Source organism: Protopterus annectens, chromosome 2.part1 (genome assembly GCF_019279795.1).
Source record: "Protopterus annectens isolate FY-2018-M chromosome 2.part1, PAN1.0, whole genome shotgun sequence".
Taxonomy (NCBI): domain Eukaryota; kingdom Metazoa; phylum Chordata; order Ceratodontiformes; family Protopteridae; genus Protopterus; species Protopterus annectens.
Window position 1 is genome coordinate 70,125,975 of NC_056729.1, and position 14,952 is coordinate 70,140,926.

Here is a 14,952-nt window from a genome sequence, read left to right on the forward strand (position 1 = left end):
CCCTTGCTTCCACACACACACACACACTTGCCCCTTGCTTCCACACACACACACACACACACACACACACACACACACACACACACACACACACACTTGCCCCTTGCTTCCACACACACACACACACACTTGCCCCTTGCTTCCACACACACACACACACACACACACTTGCCCCTTGCTTCCACACACACACACACACACACACACACTTGCCCCTTGCTTCCACACACACACACACACACACACACACACACACACACTTGCCCCTTGCTTCCACACACACATACTTGCCTCTTGCTTACACACACACACACACACACACACACTTGCCCCTTGCTTCCACACACACACACACTTGCCCCCACACACACACACACTTGCCCCTTGCTTCCACACACACACACACACTTGCCCCTTGCTTCCACACACACACATACTTGCCTCTTGCTTACACACACACACACACACTTGCCCCTTGCTTCCACACACACACACTTGCCCCTTGCTTCCACACACACACACACTTGCCCCTTGCTTCCACACACACACACTTGCCCCTTGCTTCCACACACACACACACACACACACACACTTGCCCCTTGCTTACACACACACACACACACACACACACTTGCCCCTTGCTTACACACACACACTTGCCCCTTGCTTACACACACACACACACACACACACTTGCCCCTTGCTTACACACACACACACACTTGCCCCTTGCTTACACACACACACACACTTGTCCCTTGCTTACACACACACACACACACACACTTGTCCCTTGCTTGCACACACACACACTTGTCCCTTGCTTGCACACACACACACTTGTCCCTTGCTTGCACACACACACACACACTTGTCCCTTGCTTGCACACACACTTGCCCCTTGCTTACACACACACACACACACACACACACACACACACACACACACATGCCCCTTGCTTACACACACACACACACACACACACACACACACACACACACTTGCCCCTTGCTTACACACACACACACACACACACACACACACACACACACACACACTTGCCCCTTGCTTACACACACACACACACACACACCCCTTGCTTACACACACACACACACCTGCACACACACACTTGCCCCTTGCTTCCACACACACACACACACACACACACACACACACACACACACACACACACACACACTTGCCCCTTGCTTGCACACACACACTTGCCCCTTGCTTACACACACACACTTGCCCCTTGTTTACACACACACACTTGCCCCTTGTTTACACACACACACTTGCCCCTTGTTTACACACACACACACACACACACACACACACACACACACACACACTTGCACCTTTGCTCTACAAAGATGTAAACTTGGATTCAATCCCAGTTATTGCCATGCATGCATGCCCAGCAAATAGGGCTACTTAGCACTTGCCATTATAGTTTGAGAGAGATTTATCATAAAATGATTACTGGCTTCAAAATGCAGCCTCCCAAATCCCAGAACTGGTAACTCCTTCAAAAGATAAATCTGTTATAGACAGTCAACAGAAGTAAGACTTCTGTTCACCCTTATAGAGTGTAGGGGGCTGGGCACGGCAGCTCTGACATCACAATGTGAGAGGTCCACTGGCTCTTATACAGACCATGCAAATCAGGCAGTGCTTACGTCACTTTGGGGGAGGAAACATCCCTGTAACTACAGCAAGAGCTCTGACAGATGTGGCATCACCATTTAAAAGCCAGCTAGAGGATTTTCAACTTGGTTTTCAAAGTGAAAGTAACAGTACGGAAAGGTAGCAAGCCTAAGAGGTAAAACAGTTGAGTGGATTACTTTTTAAAGCTGTTCTGATTTTTTGAGGCTGTATCAACTAAAAGAGACAGCAGGTTGAGCAATCTGCTTGAATATCCCATTGTTGTCCTTTAACATTCAGTTTGAAGCACCTTGCATCACATTTTACTTTATTTTTCTGGGCATTTTTTCCAGTGGGATCTCAGAAGATGATCAACTAAGGAGCAAGCCAAATCTTTCCCAAAGTAAAATAAGGTGGATGGTTCCCATGATGTGCCAAAGAAAACCTTTAAGAGTTTAAAGTAGGCAATGGTTGGAAAAAGGGTGCAAAGAAAGAGAACCTAATTGTAGATGCACAACTGCTTTACATTGGGCTGAAAGGGCAGAAGACACCCATTAAAATATGGGGCTACTGGAAAGAGGAAGAAAGCAATGGCTGTAAGTACATCAGTAAGACAGATACTGGCAAACACTAGCATTTGCCATACCACATCTAGAGAAATGGATATCCAGTAAACAGAAGTATGGCAAATGTATAAGGCTAATGCCTCGGAGAAAATGCACAACAGTGGTACTGGAATCATCTGAACCTTCACCAGAAAGACAGGCATCAAAGAAATCCATGGCTGATCAACAATGTCAGGTGGATAAGGAAGGCTCATCATCAAAATCTGGTAACACTTCTACAGCTGCTGTCAGGTAGTTTTACTCAAGTCTCAAATGAAACCGGCTTTGGCTTCCTTCTAAACGGAGGAGGATAAAAAAAACAAGGCAGACAGCTAGGAAGCTCCAGATATGGAATTGTTGCCCGTGAAGAAAAACTACCATCAATAATCTGAAGTATTTCTACACCACAAACAACTTGTAGGCCTGAAGAAGAACCTATAAAAGCACCACCACCAAGGTAAACAAAGGTAAGCAAGCATTACACTATCTTGCTTCTACAGAGCTGCTTTCAGCAAAGTAAGATAATTTTAATAGACTTGACATGCTTTGGGATCTTTCAGCTGTCCATCCTTTTCTGTAAGAATGTGTGTGGTTTTCTGAAGCAGAAGATCTAAAGGTAGATATTCTGATCTCAAACACTGAAGTTATTTTGTCCGTTACTTCAACAACTTGTTATGATGGCCCCTACTAATGCTAATCACCCTACAAGAGTATGTACATTTTAGGATTGCAAGACAGTACTAAAAAGACACACATTTAAAGGTACAGATCATAGGTTTAACTGTTTCTACAAGTTATATTATAGGAATAGCACAAAATCATAAACAGGAAGGAGAAGAAAGGGTGGTGGAGCCCACACAAAAATTATTATACCAAATTTTATAAACCTAACATTCCTAAGCCCAGACAAGGTAAGCTCTTCCATGGTAGGAGGTAACATGTAGAAGAACTAGGCTTATACAAGGGCAACAGCACAGCATACAGCCTCAGAAAAACCAACATTGCAAGAGGACTTGATGCCAAATCATTAGCCCTTTCAAGCTATGCAGACAAAGCTCTTTAAAGTCATATCCAAGTAGTTCAGTTCAGCACGTTGTCTATACAATGAAGCATTTCCTTCAAGTACAGGGAAATTTATTATTATTCCTAGTGATAAACATTTTAAAATTAAACAGGTATTCTAAAAAACATTAAATGAATAAAAATTCTGCTTACATGTAGCTTTATAAAGCTGAGAAATTCATTCACTGTATCTTTGCTGACAGTTTGAAGAAAAGCATCCCGTTTAGACATGTCTTCCAGTTCAAGTTTCTCTCTCTCTGAAAAGTAGTTTTAAAATGTTAACTGCAAGAATATATAATACCAATTGTTTAAGGATCTTGAATTACCATGCAAGACATTTTTTAAGACCAGATATTCACACAAATTTTAAAACGGACATCTTGCAGCAAAATCTCAAATCTAACGTTTGTTCTATAGCTTTTGTATTTGGGTCATCTCTTAGCTACTCAGACAAAAAGCATGGCTGAAACAGTATATAATAAGCATTTGTCAAGTACAGAATGTCAGCTGATGCTGGAGTTGAACTGCAACAAGAACTGTTAGAGACTGAAAGTTAGTCAACAGAAATGAATAAGAACATAGTAGGCAGCTGGCAAACAGAAATTAACACAGTAATCCTTCAGTGCACTTAAAATGTCAAGCTACACCACGGCTATGCGGAGTAGGCAGTATTTTCCTGTGTTAATCCAGTTTCTCCCATTTCTCCAATTCCTGCATTTGTGAACTACCAAATCTGACACACAGTAAAAGATAGGCACTAAACAGTGCATTGTATTCCACTGCAAAACTTTGCTGCTAGTCTTAAAACTATTTTTCCAATTTATAAAGGGAACAACGTCTGATGCACGGCTTTTACTGTTAAACTCGGATGCATGATCAAAAAGATGAGAAAGCACGAGACAGACAACAAACAGAAACTAGTAATCCTTCAGTAAATTCAAAATGTCATTTACACAAGGTCTGCGAGTAGCAAGCAATACATTCTTATGTTGATCCAATTCTTCACTCTGCCTCTGTAAGCTATTGTGCTGTTTATGAACGCTTACATTTCACAAGGAAACTTTGGCCCTACGCTAGTAACATGGTATTGGGGAAACAACTGCACTCAGATTCTAAGCACACAGCTAATGAAACATTGTTTTGCCAATTCAGTTTACATTCACAAATACTATGAACTGATTTGTATGGAGGATTGTTATACAGTTTAAAATTATTTTTAACCTTATGCATATAGAAAAGTGCCACAGCCACAATGCATTTTCCCATTTAGTCCATCCTTGTACACTTGGGTAGTTTTTTTTTTTTTTTTTTTTTTTTTTTAATAAAAACTTTTTACTAAATCACACCCCAAATAAAATTATTCTCTCTTACCACGATATTACCTTGTGGTACCATATAGTACACCTAAGACTTAATGGAGCACCTTCACAAAAGTACTGTGGTGCACCCATTAAAGTTTATGGATGCAAAACATGTGTTCCTATACTAACGTCACTAAGGTTAACATTCTCAGTTTTTCCTTACTGATGTCAGTACATAGAAAGCAAAGTATACTTCTCAAAAAGAAGATGAAAATGTTCCCCTATAGTCAAAGGTACAGTATGGCATTTTATGCATCACAGGCCATGGTGCAAAGGTAACATTACAAACATCAGAAAAATAACTAAGCATTAAAGACCTACATTCATTGCCTTTTTTTTTTTTTTTAAATTGGCAATAATAATGTATTTCTCTACATAATAAACTGTTACAAAGCAGGAAACCGATGGATACCAAAAAGATCCAAACACGTGCAGACATACAAATTTAAGATTCTTAAAAAATTGACGAGATGAAATTCTGGGAATTATATCAATTAACTGTCTGCTCATCATCACAGTTCAATTATAATTTTTTAGCATATCTAGACATGGGCAGAATTAAGCAGATCCTAAGTAAAAGCACTGAAGAAAGCAAACCATGTTTTAAGAGTAGTAAATATAAAAGAATAAACACAAGTTACAGCAAATTGATGTTCTGGCTTAAAAGACCAAATTCATTAAAATTAAAATTAAAAAAAAAAAAAAAAAAAAAAGTGTTAGGAGCTTACTATAAATGTACATGTTTGAGTAGATTCACTGCTTTAGAATATACTGTGTGTAGGTAGACCAACTACACAGACCGACTTCTAGAGCTTTATGTTCACCAGGACTTCGGCAGAGGCAATTTCACCAGGTTGCAAGGAATTCAGAGGCATAAAAGGTACATCAGCCAATGCCAACTTCTAATCTTTCCTTCCCAGCCCATCAGCCAGGTAGAAGACTACAGTGCCAAAACGCTAACAACCAGACAGAAACAATCCAGTGTGCTCCAGGTCCACCCGAGAGATATCCCCAATCTCCCTCTCTAGGGATTTAACTGCAGACAAAAGAGGGAGAACAGTCTGGTAGGAAAATGAAAGGAAATTTAAAAAAAAGCTAAGATACCGTCCCATAACTTGAATAGGAAAGGATAGTTCAAGGGGATGAAGGAAGAGTACCAGGACTGCAACCGTGAATCTACCTGATCATCATTTATAGCAAGTTCCTATCACAACTGCAGTACATTCATCTCAGTATTTACTGCTGCTTTGGGAATCTTAACAAAAGTGAAAAATGCAAGGAAAGTTATGTGAAGTGGACAGTAGCAGCTATGAACTGAAGACTATAGGAGAGCAGAGGAAACCTTTCCCCTGATTCTGCTAACTGCTTCCAAGCAGTACTGTTTCAAAAAGGTGTGAAAAGGATGTTTCTTCGAGCATGTCCTGCATGGCAACACCAATGAAAAAGGCTGTGATGCCTGCAGTGGAATGTGCTTACGTGTCCTGGAACAGATGTCCCATGGATGGAGGAACTCTAGGCAAATGGCTTGACAAACATATCTCAAAAGTTTGTTTACTGATTTATCTTCATCCCCTTTTGCAAAGGAAGACAAATAGCTAATCAGACTTTCTGAACTCTCTAATTTCTATGCAAATAAAATCTCAGTTGTCTAGGCACATTTGGGGAATAGAGGGTTCTTTCTCCTTTGTTCTACAGGTAAGGACAAAAGACTGGTAAGTGAATGACTTGGTTATGGGATAAAATCAGAGGCAGTTGCCACAAAAAAATGAAGGATTAGAACTTAAGGATACCCCATCCAGTCTGGATACTAAATTCATTGCACATTAAGGCCTGCAGTTTTGAAGTTTACCTAGATGAAGTAATAGCCACCAAAGATGGTTTTCAAGGGAGAGAAACTAGGATACAATGGAAGCAGCTAGTTCACGGAAAGCCAGATTTTTTTTCTAGGACATAGCTGATACCAAAGTGGAGCGGGTGCTGCAAAGAGCACTTCTAGCTAACATCAAATATTGAGACGATACTAATTTCCATGAACTTTAATCATATTTTCACTTAGAAATGGAGTCCATTCCCGTCATGGTATTAGAAATCCAAAAGACTTGGGGAAATTAAAAAAAAGCAAACTCTTTTCTATGCACTCAAGAGGTGCATGACCCCTTTTTGGGACTGGGTGACAGACAGATTGGAGTGCAAGACTGGATCCATTTTTGGCAAGGTGAAATGGCAACAGCATAAAACTGTTCAGCAAAAAGCAGTTCAAGCTTCAGCTTTGGTACAGGAGAGGACTTCCAGTAATTTAAAGGAAAATAATGTACACAGATGTTATTAAAATAGATAAAACACTGAAGAAATACATCAACCCAATCAACAAAAGGCTGGAAAAATTGAAGCTTTGATAGCTATTTAGATGAACTGATAAAACTCCAAAAATCAGATGTCAAAAATCAAAAAGGGCTGTCTGGCTACGAGGACTTCTCAAGAAGAGAGATTGCAAAAATGGTAGAGTGTTAGAAAAACAGTGCCCAGAGAAAACCTGAAATTTTCTGCTGTACCAGAGAAACTGGAAGGAACAGACTGTATTCATTTTATGAAAGCACAAAAAAGCACCTGAACTGGTATTCCAAATCAAGATTTGTTAACTGAAATCTTGTGTATGCTCCAGACCTGGTCATGAGAAAGCAGCCAAGACATATGTTAGTAAAGATACAATCATACCAGCAGAAAGAGTTAATCCTGGCAAAAATGTGGCAAAAAGGAAACGTATTAAAAACTGGAGACAGCAGAGTAGTTGTAGAAAGTGATTATTCACCATAAACTAGGCAAAAGAAAAGTAGATTTATCCCAGCGATCTAGGAATGTCGAGAGGCAGATATGAGATTCAAGCTGTTACATGCAGCTGTTTTTTTTCTTCTGTGGGATCAGACAGTTTTTGATCCAGAACAGGCTAAGGAGGAAATAAAGTTTATCCAACAAAAAGTGAACCAGCAAGCACAAGAAGACTATGATTTTCATTCTTCTGACAATAAAGCTCATATAGAGACTTTACCAGTGAAACTTTTTCCAGCATTCCAAAAGAAATAGCTTGAAAGACATTATAAAAGCACAGGAGTTGACTAGAAGAATTGGGAGTACCTTGAGATTGAACTAGTCTGGTGTTGGGAGATTAAGAACAGGAAGACGACCAGCAACACCAAAATTAGTGAACACATGGGAGACTATAAAACCATCAATGATTCATGAACTATGGCTTTGCAATAAAAAAAACGGTCAAGACTGGACTTTTGTTGAAATTGTGGGTGGACTTAAGTATATACCCCACTTCATGTCATTAATGTTTAGAAGGGCACAAAGGGGAAAAATAAGAGTCAAACAATTTTGTTATTAGTATTTGCATTAAACATTTCAGGATATAAACTATGTTACAATACATAGTAAAGTACTTTTGTGTACGCCATTTTTTTAATGTGCAGGGGAGGTGTTTTCAGGTGACTAGTGTATATGTTAAAGACACTTCTTCTTCTTCTTTCGGCTTTTTCCCGGTTAGGGGTCGCCACAGCGGATCACCTGTCCGCACATTGAATGGCAGTGGAGTTTTACGGTGTCGAGTTGCCAGCCCGGCGCCCAACCTTCCACAGAAGGCACACTCACACGCACACCTAGGGCCAATTTAGAGTGTCCAATCCACCTGCAGCATGTCTTTGGGATGTGGGAGGAAACCGGAGCACCCGGAGGAAACCCACGCGACCACAGGGAGGACATGCAGACTCCGCACAGAAGGCACCCCAGCCGAGGATCGAACCGGAGAACCTCTTGCTGTGAGGCGGCAATGCTAACCACTGCACCACCGTGGCCGCCCTATATGTTAAAGACACTAAAGTAAACAAATACTTTTAGTTTTTTAAGAAATAGATTTTCAGTATAAACAAGAGAAGAAAGGCTTCACAAAAGGCAAGTTTAATGTTAATATGTTGTGGTTTTGGGCTGCTGAGGTGGGGATGGGGTGTAAATATACACTGATAATATATTTGATTAAAATATACACTATTTTTACAAAGATAAAATGTTAGATTAGATTAATGTTCTTGGATTAAGCTTTTTTTTTTGGTGAGCAAGCAGGCTTGAAAAAATATGACAAAATGATGAAGGCCGTAGAAAATGCAAGATTCTTGCACCTGCAAAGATATTAGCCCCCCCTCCCCCATTATCAAATGTTCAGTGGAGTCAAGAAGTCTGCATCTGAAGGCAGTTGTAAATTCCATTCTAAATGAAACTTGTAAAAATTCATTACTACTTTTCCATTGAGACAAACGGTCAGCAGGTGCAGACAATTAATCCCAAGTGCTTTGATCATTCTTTGCTGAGAGAAATGCAAAATTTAAAGGTGCAATGGCAAGCAGTTTAGTGGAAAATGAAGTTTGAAATTATAGGAAATTAATAACATATAGCAGCCTCCCCAACAGCTTTAAAACTTTAATGCATTTATCTGAACTGTCTACAATTTAATTTTATTTAAAGATACCCAATGCACATCTTGTGGCTAAATCTTTTTTTTTTTTTTTGAAATCATACAAGCCGTTTTTCACATCTGAGAGGGGAATAAAAATAAGGAAAGAACAAACAGCAAAAGTTTTAAGTGGGAATACATGCTGTAGCATGCACTTTATCATGGGTAGCCTTAATTATATGTTAGCTAATATGCCTGGGTGCAGTTGTCAGTTTGGGGCAATTGTTCCTATCTGAAGTGTTTCACTTCATTTTTTGAAGATGTACATAGCTTTGAGTAATTGTTCCAAGTTGTTAGAGGAACAGGGGTATTCTGAAAAAGTGTATTAAGCTTTTTGGTTGAGGGGTTTGAAAATAAAGTCTTGAAAAAAAAGTTCCATAGGTTCAAGTGGAGATAGGAAACATCTGCATAAAAGATCAGCCTGCCAAACAGTGGCGCATGTAACACAAAAGCTGGGGAAAAAAACAAAAAATACTGTTGTGTATAATAGGTGGGAATAAACAAAAAATACTGTTGTGTATAATAGGTGGGAATAATAGCTTATCAGAATGGCTATGCTATCCATATTATCCTGGAATGTAGTAATAATATTCATTTATGTCTAAGATTTATGTTACGAAATGCAGAGTGCAAATAGCAATGCTGCAGGAAACACATTTAAAAAGAAGTGAAAATGTGAAGTTGACAGAAAAAGAATTTCAGCATATATATTCAGCAGAATATCAGGAACAGAGGAATAATTATACTAACTGCAATAGAGGCTCCAATAGTGAGAGAGGAACAAGACAATGATAGATTTGTGATAGTAGGGGGCTATTGGCAAGGGAGGAGGATTCCACTGGCATGTATTTTTATTCCACCAAAAACTGCTATTATGGAGCTTAAGAAAGTCTTAGGAGAAATAATTAAACTTTAAGCACAGAATATTACCTATAGGTGAGGACTGGAACTTGATTTGTAATAATGAGGATATTTCAAGGGGACTTTGAATGGGAAATTACAACAAAACAGGGTATACTTCTGAAGAAATTTATGAAAATATTTGGTACGGAAATCGTGAATTCTGTAGAACTCTGACCTCCAAGGTACAATAAGTAACTGGACTAGACAGAAATTGTACTGCACATGAACATGTGCCTTTAATCGAAAGCTTTGACACACATCCAATAACCAACACTAAAACAATGAGTAACAAGGTCACACAGACAAACCAATCAGTAAAAAAGAAAAATCTAGCCAAGCTAGATTTTCCACTGTGCGATTCCTTAAAACCTTTTGTATCAGAGGTAACATGGGATATCAGCTGGGTACGACAACCCTGTGTTTCCAAAGGTTAGCCAAACAGTCCTCTTATGCTGTCCTGACGAGGCCATAAGAAGGCTGAAACATGCATGTCCACAGCTAGTGGGGTTTGGCTTTATTGGCCTGACTTTGTCCATAACAGACTTAAAAAGGAAAAAAAGCCATGGGCATTCAGAACTGCCATATAACTGAAACACCCAATGTCCTTAAGGGGTAATTTGCATATATCCCAAGTTATCTCTAATAAGAGAGGTTTTAAGGAATCGCACAGTGGAAAATCTAGCTTGGCTGTAGTTTTTTTTTTGTTACACATCCAATAACTATCACATCATGCACTAACAAAGATAAAAACACAAGTGTAATGAAGTAAAAATGAGACACTGCTGCTTTCTCACCTACCTGTTAAAAAGAGGAATTTAAGGAATGGGTAGTGGAAATTATATAAGAGATATTTGGGAAGATAGAAACATCTTGAGAGGTTATAGCTAGTGAGTGAGATAAAATAAAAATGGAATTTAAAAACAGTGCAGAAATAAAAGAGAGAAAGGCATATGGTTAAAAAGTAATAGCAATTACTTAGAGGGGCAGACAAATGTTAAAGTATTGCAGAATAAGAGGAATTTCACAGAACAAGAACAGGCACAACTGCAGAGTGCTAAAGAGAAAGTGAGAGAGTATCTGGAGCATAAAAATATGCATGAGTTTAGAAAGACTGCTGTTAATTCCAGAGCATAAATCTTTTACCACAATGATTTAGGCAACAGAAAGTCAAAAAATGTTGTTTTAACTACACTACTGCATTCAGAGAAGTACATTTAGTAGAGTTATAATTGCACTTATCTTGAGATTGAAATCAGTTCTGTGTATTTTCAGCTTTTTATCTGAAGTTAATGCTAATTTAGTTTGCATTGCTTTTTGGTTTTTCAGCTGGGCCTAGGTGTTTTTCTGAGTTTGTTTCCTCCTTATTACTGTTGTGGTTTTACAATTAGACACTTTTGAGCTGCCTGCCCCTAACTAGATACCTGGCCCTAGAAGCTTGTCCAAGTCTCATCTCCTCTGCTAAGCTTACTGGTTACTGACAGAAGAAACGGAGAAGGTTCTCCCCTTAGACTTTTAGTGTACTTTGAAATTGCCTTAAAAAATGTGTGCGCACTCATGTTATTTCTGCTGGCTTATTATTGCTGGCTTGTCTGCCTTCTATTTTTATTATTTTATTTATTTTACATTTGTTGACCGGGATAGTCCGACTGGATACATGCCCATTTTCAGCAGAGGCCTGGGGAGAAAAGCTCCGCAAAAGTAATAATAATAGCACAATGATACTCAGAGAGCAAAAAGGATACAGATGCATCATTTCAGAAAGTATAACACAGTAGGAATACACTGGCACATGCTAAAGGTTAACAGAGCGAGAAAAAAATATAAATAAATCAAATTTCTAATCACCTTGCAATTACTTGTTTGTTTCTGGTATCTTTTCACTTCTGGCTAAAGTGTGTTTTTACATTAAGAAGACTGAGACTGCTATTCTACTGGGAGTAGAAAGGTAGCCTAGTCAGTCCGAGTTAGGAAAAGCACAGGGAGCCTTTAAAAGTGAGATGGTTTCATCACCCAAAGGTCTTTTTAGGGTGTTAATCTGTACTTGAGAGCTGCTTTTGCTGTGCTTTTACATTAAATTGTTCCAGGATAATCCATCTTGTGGCAGAAGGTATTTACTTGGTCTCGCTGAGTTGGGAGTCACTCCAGGGAGCTTAAAGTGGAGCCGTTTGATGGCCAGAGGGCATGGCAGTTAGTTTTCCACTTTACTTCTATAAATTAGGGCTGCATTCATGGAGATGTTCACCGCTCAGTGGTGATTAGCAGTAACCTGTATATTAGCAAATCTATAAAGCTAAAACTTAGGACTCTAATTCATAACACAGAAAGGTTTTGCATAGAGCCAAGCTTAGGACAGCTAGAGAGTGCTATGATCTTAGTGCTGTTCGACAGTCTAACATCAAGCCTTCATGCTAGACACCACTCAAGTGACCCTTGTAAAACCAAGACTCTAACCATATTAGCCCAACCCTAATACAGGTCCTGACAACATGGGTTTGCAATTTCCTAATGTTTCTGGGGCCAGTATGCAAGAGATGTACATGCATAACATCCTTGAAGGCAAAAAAATAAATCTCCCTTGCATATAAGGTTGTCAAACATACACACTTTACACATGTTGCTTACCACACACATAGACCTTCAATGCTGAGGCACTTAAAAGAAACCTCTCCAAACTTCAAACACCTCCTAAGCCATCAAACTAAAACACCTACCCTCAGCAATCATTAAAGCACACAGCAAAAACAACACCTAACTCCACATAAGTCTACACCCAATGATCTCCAAAAACAAAGCCCATAAGCCAAACAAACACTTTACCTAGTACCCTTTTAGTAGGGGATTCTATTGTATGACACAAGGATACTCCTCTCACTAGGCTGGGCAAGGAGTTATCTAATTAGTTCTCTATCTGGAGGTAGGATCTGCTATAATCACACACACACTGAAGTCACTGGGTCACAAGTATCAATATGATCATATAGCCCATATGGGTGTAAAATGACCCAAGGCATAACTCACTGGATTATATGAAGACAGACATTGTGGATATCTCTGAATGTGTGACACAGACGGGTACATTGAGCAGAATTCTACCTTCACCAAGGATGTTGCCACATTAGAAATGAAAAAGTACTGATTTTAATAACTGACAGTTTCTGGTGTCACTCCAGGGGAATCCAATATCTGTCATCATGGGAGGACATGGTTAACAGACCATTTTGCTTAGGATGGTCTGCACCTGTCCTCTTGGGCTTTCAGATATTGATTAAAACTTTATCCATTCCCCTTCAAGCCTTTTTAGGCAATATCAAAATTGACAAAACTGACAACACAGCCCAAAAACAAAATCCTCAAAGAGAGACTGGATAAGCAATTCACAAAAACAATGGGAGGATCTATGAACACGCAACAAAAGATAAGTATTTTTGCTTGGAAATGTTCGTATAGGTATTTTTACATCCCAAGCAGACAAAGACTTCTTGTTAGGTAGATTGCAAATGCTGGAGGTGTGATTGGGAAGAGAGAGTAATAGGAACATATTTTTTGGAGTGCAAGAAGTTGGCAGACTTTAAAAATTCCCTGAAGACTACAGGAAATACTGGATGAGCATATTGGTTCTGAGCTGTGAGACCGGATCTGAATTGCCTAGACAGAAGTAAGGCCTTGCCGAGTTCTGGTGGCTGCCAAAAAAAGCAATTACTAGAAAATGGAAATCAAAGTCTAAACCAACCATACTAGAAGTAGGGACTATAGTAAGAGATAAAAGAGAACTGAAAGTGGGACCTTAAGAAAAGGGTAGGTGCAAATTACATAAAAATGAAAATTGAGGGAACAATACATGCAGAATAATGTGAAAAGTATGTAATGTTCAATTGACAAGGTCTATACAGAAAATTATATGTGATATATATAAATGTTTGCAACTGAAAATATGTCAAAATGGTTTGGTTTCATAACGTATGATTATTGCATCATCACTTATGACATAGGCAAAGATGTTTTTTATTTAAAAAAAAAACAATAGCAAAAAAAAAAAACTCAAAGAAACCTTAAGGTGCTACTGCTCACTGCTAGGAGCCTAAACACCCTACAACCTCTCCTCACTATGGAGAACATTAACATCTGTGGTATACCAAGACTTGGTTTAAAGTCACAGAAAGTACTGTGGCAGTGGAAGGCTACAGTGCCTTCCACACACTTAGATCAACACAAGAACAGAAGGGCTAAAGGTGGAGATGTCTCAATCTCGTTTAGCAGCAAATACAAATCTAGGTTGTTGATATCCTGGAGTTCAACCACATCCAAGTCTTCAGAGGCAAGGTTTCCTGCCATACCCTGCCCAGGTACAGGTTGTCCTCTATGACCCACAAAGGTCAACTCTTACCTAGACCTACCAGGGGCACTCATCATTCAACCAACTACCCTATTCATTACAGACTAACTACCCCTCTACAGACTGGGAAATGCACACTGCCTCTAACTCACAGACATGATGTTTCTTGGATTTTTATCAACACAAACATCCGTAACCAGATAGTGCACTCTCTAACCAGAGGATCAAACATATTGCCTCTAGTACTCACCAGAATGGGAAAGCGTTGTACCCCACCCCCCAATGTCATGTTCCCATTGGGGAAATCAGACCACAAGGCTGCATCCCACAAAATAAAAATCAACCTGGAAAAAAAACAACTAAACCCATAACAGTCAGGAACTATACTAAAGCAAACTACATCGTAAAAAGTGACAGTTTGTCGAAATTCACAGCTCCCCCGTGCCCTGAGAACACAGCTACATATGCAGATTTATTTACAGAAACCCTGTACAAACATTAAAATGGCTGCACTGATGCTGCCTTACCTACCA

At 39.3% G+C, this 14,952-nt stretch overlaps 1 protein-coding gene across 2 annotated transcripts in view; it reads right to left on the reverse strand.

Moving 5' to 3' along the window:
* Positions 1-14,952, reverse strand: part of NCAPG2 (non-SMC condensin II complex subunit G2) — a 1,874,483-nt gene that overhangs the window by 1,822,369 nt on the left and 37,162 nt on the right. For both annotated transcript variants that reach the window (XM_044062031.1, XM_044062030.1), the window contains exon 2: positions 3,472-3,575. In XM_044062031.1, the coding sequence (XP_043917966.1) occupies positions 3,472-3,549 (78 nt within the window). In that variant the 5' untranslated portion in view covers positions 3,550-3,575. The remainder of the gene's footprint in view (positions 1-3,471; positions 3,576-14,952) is intronic.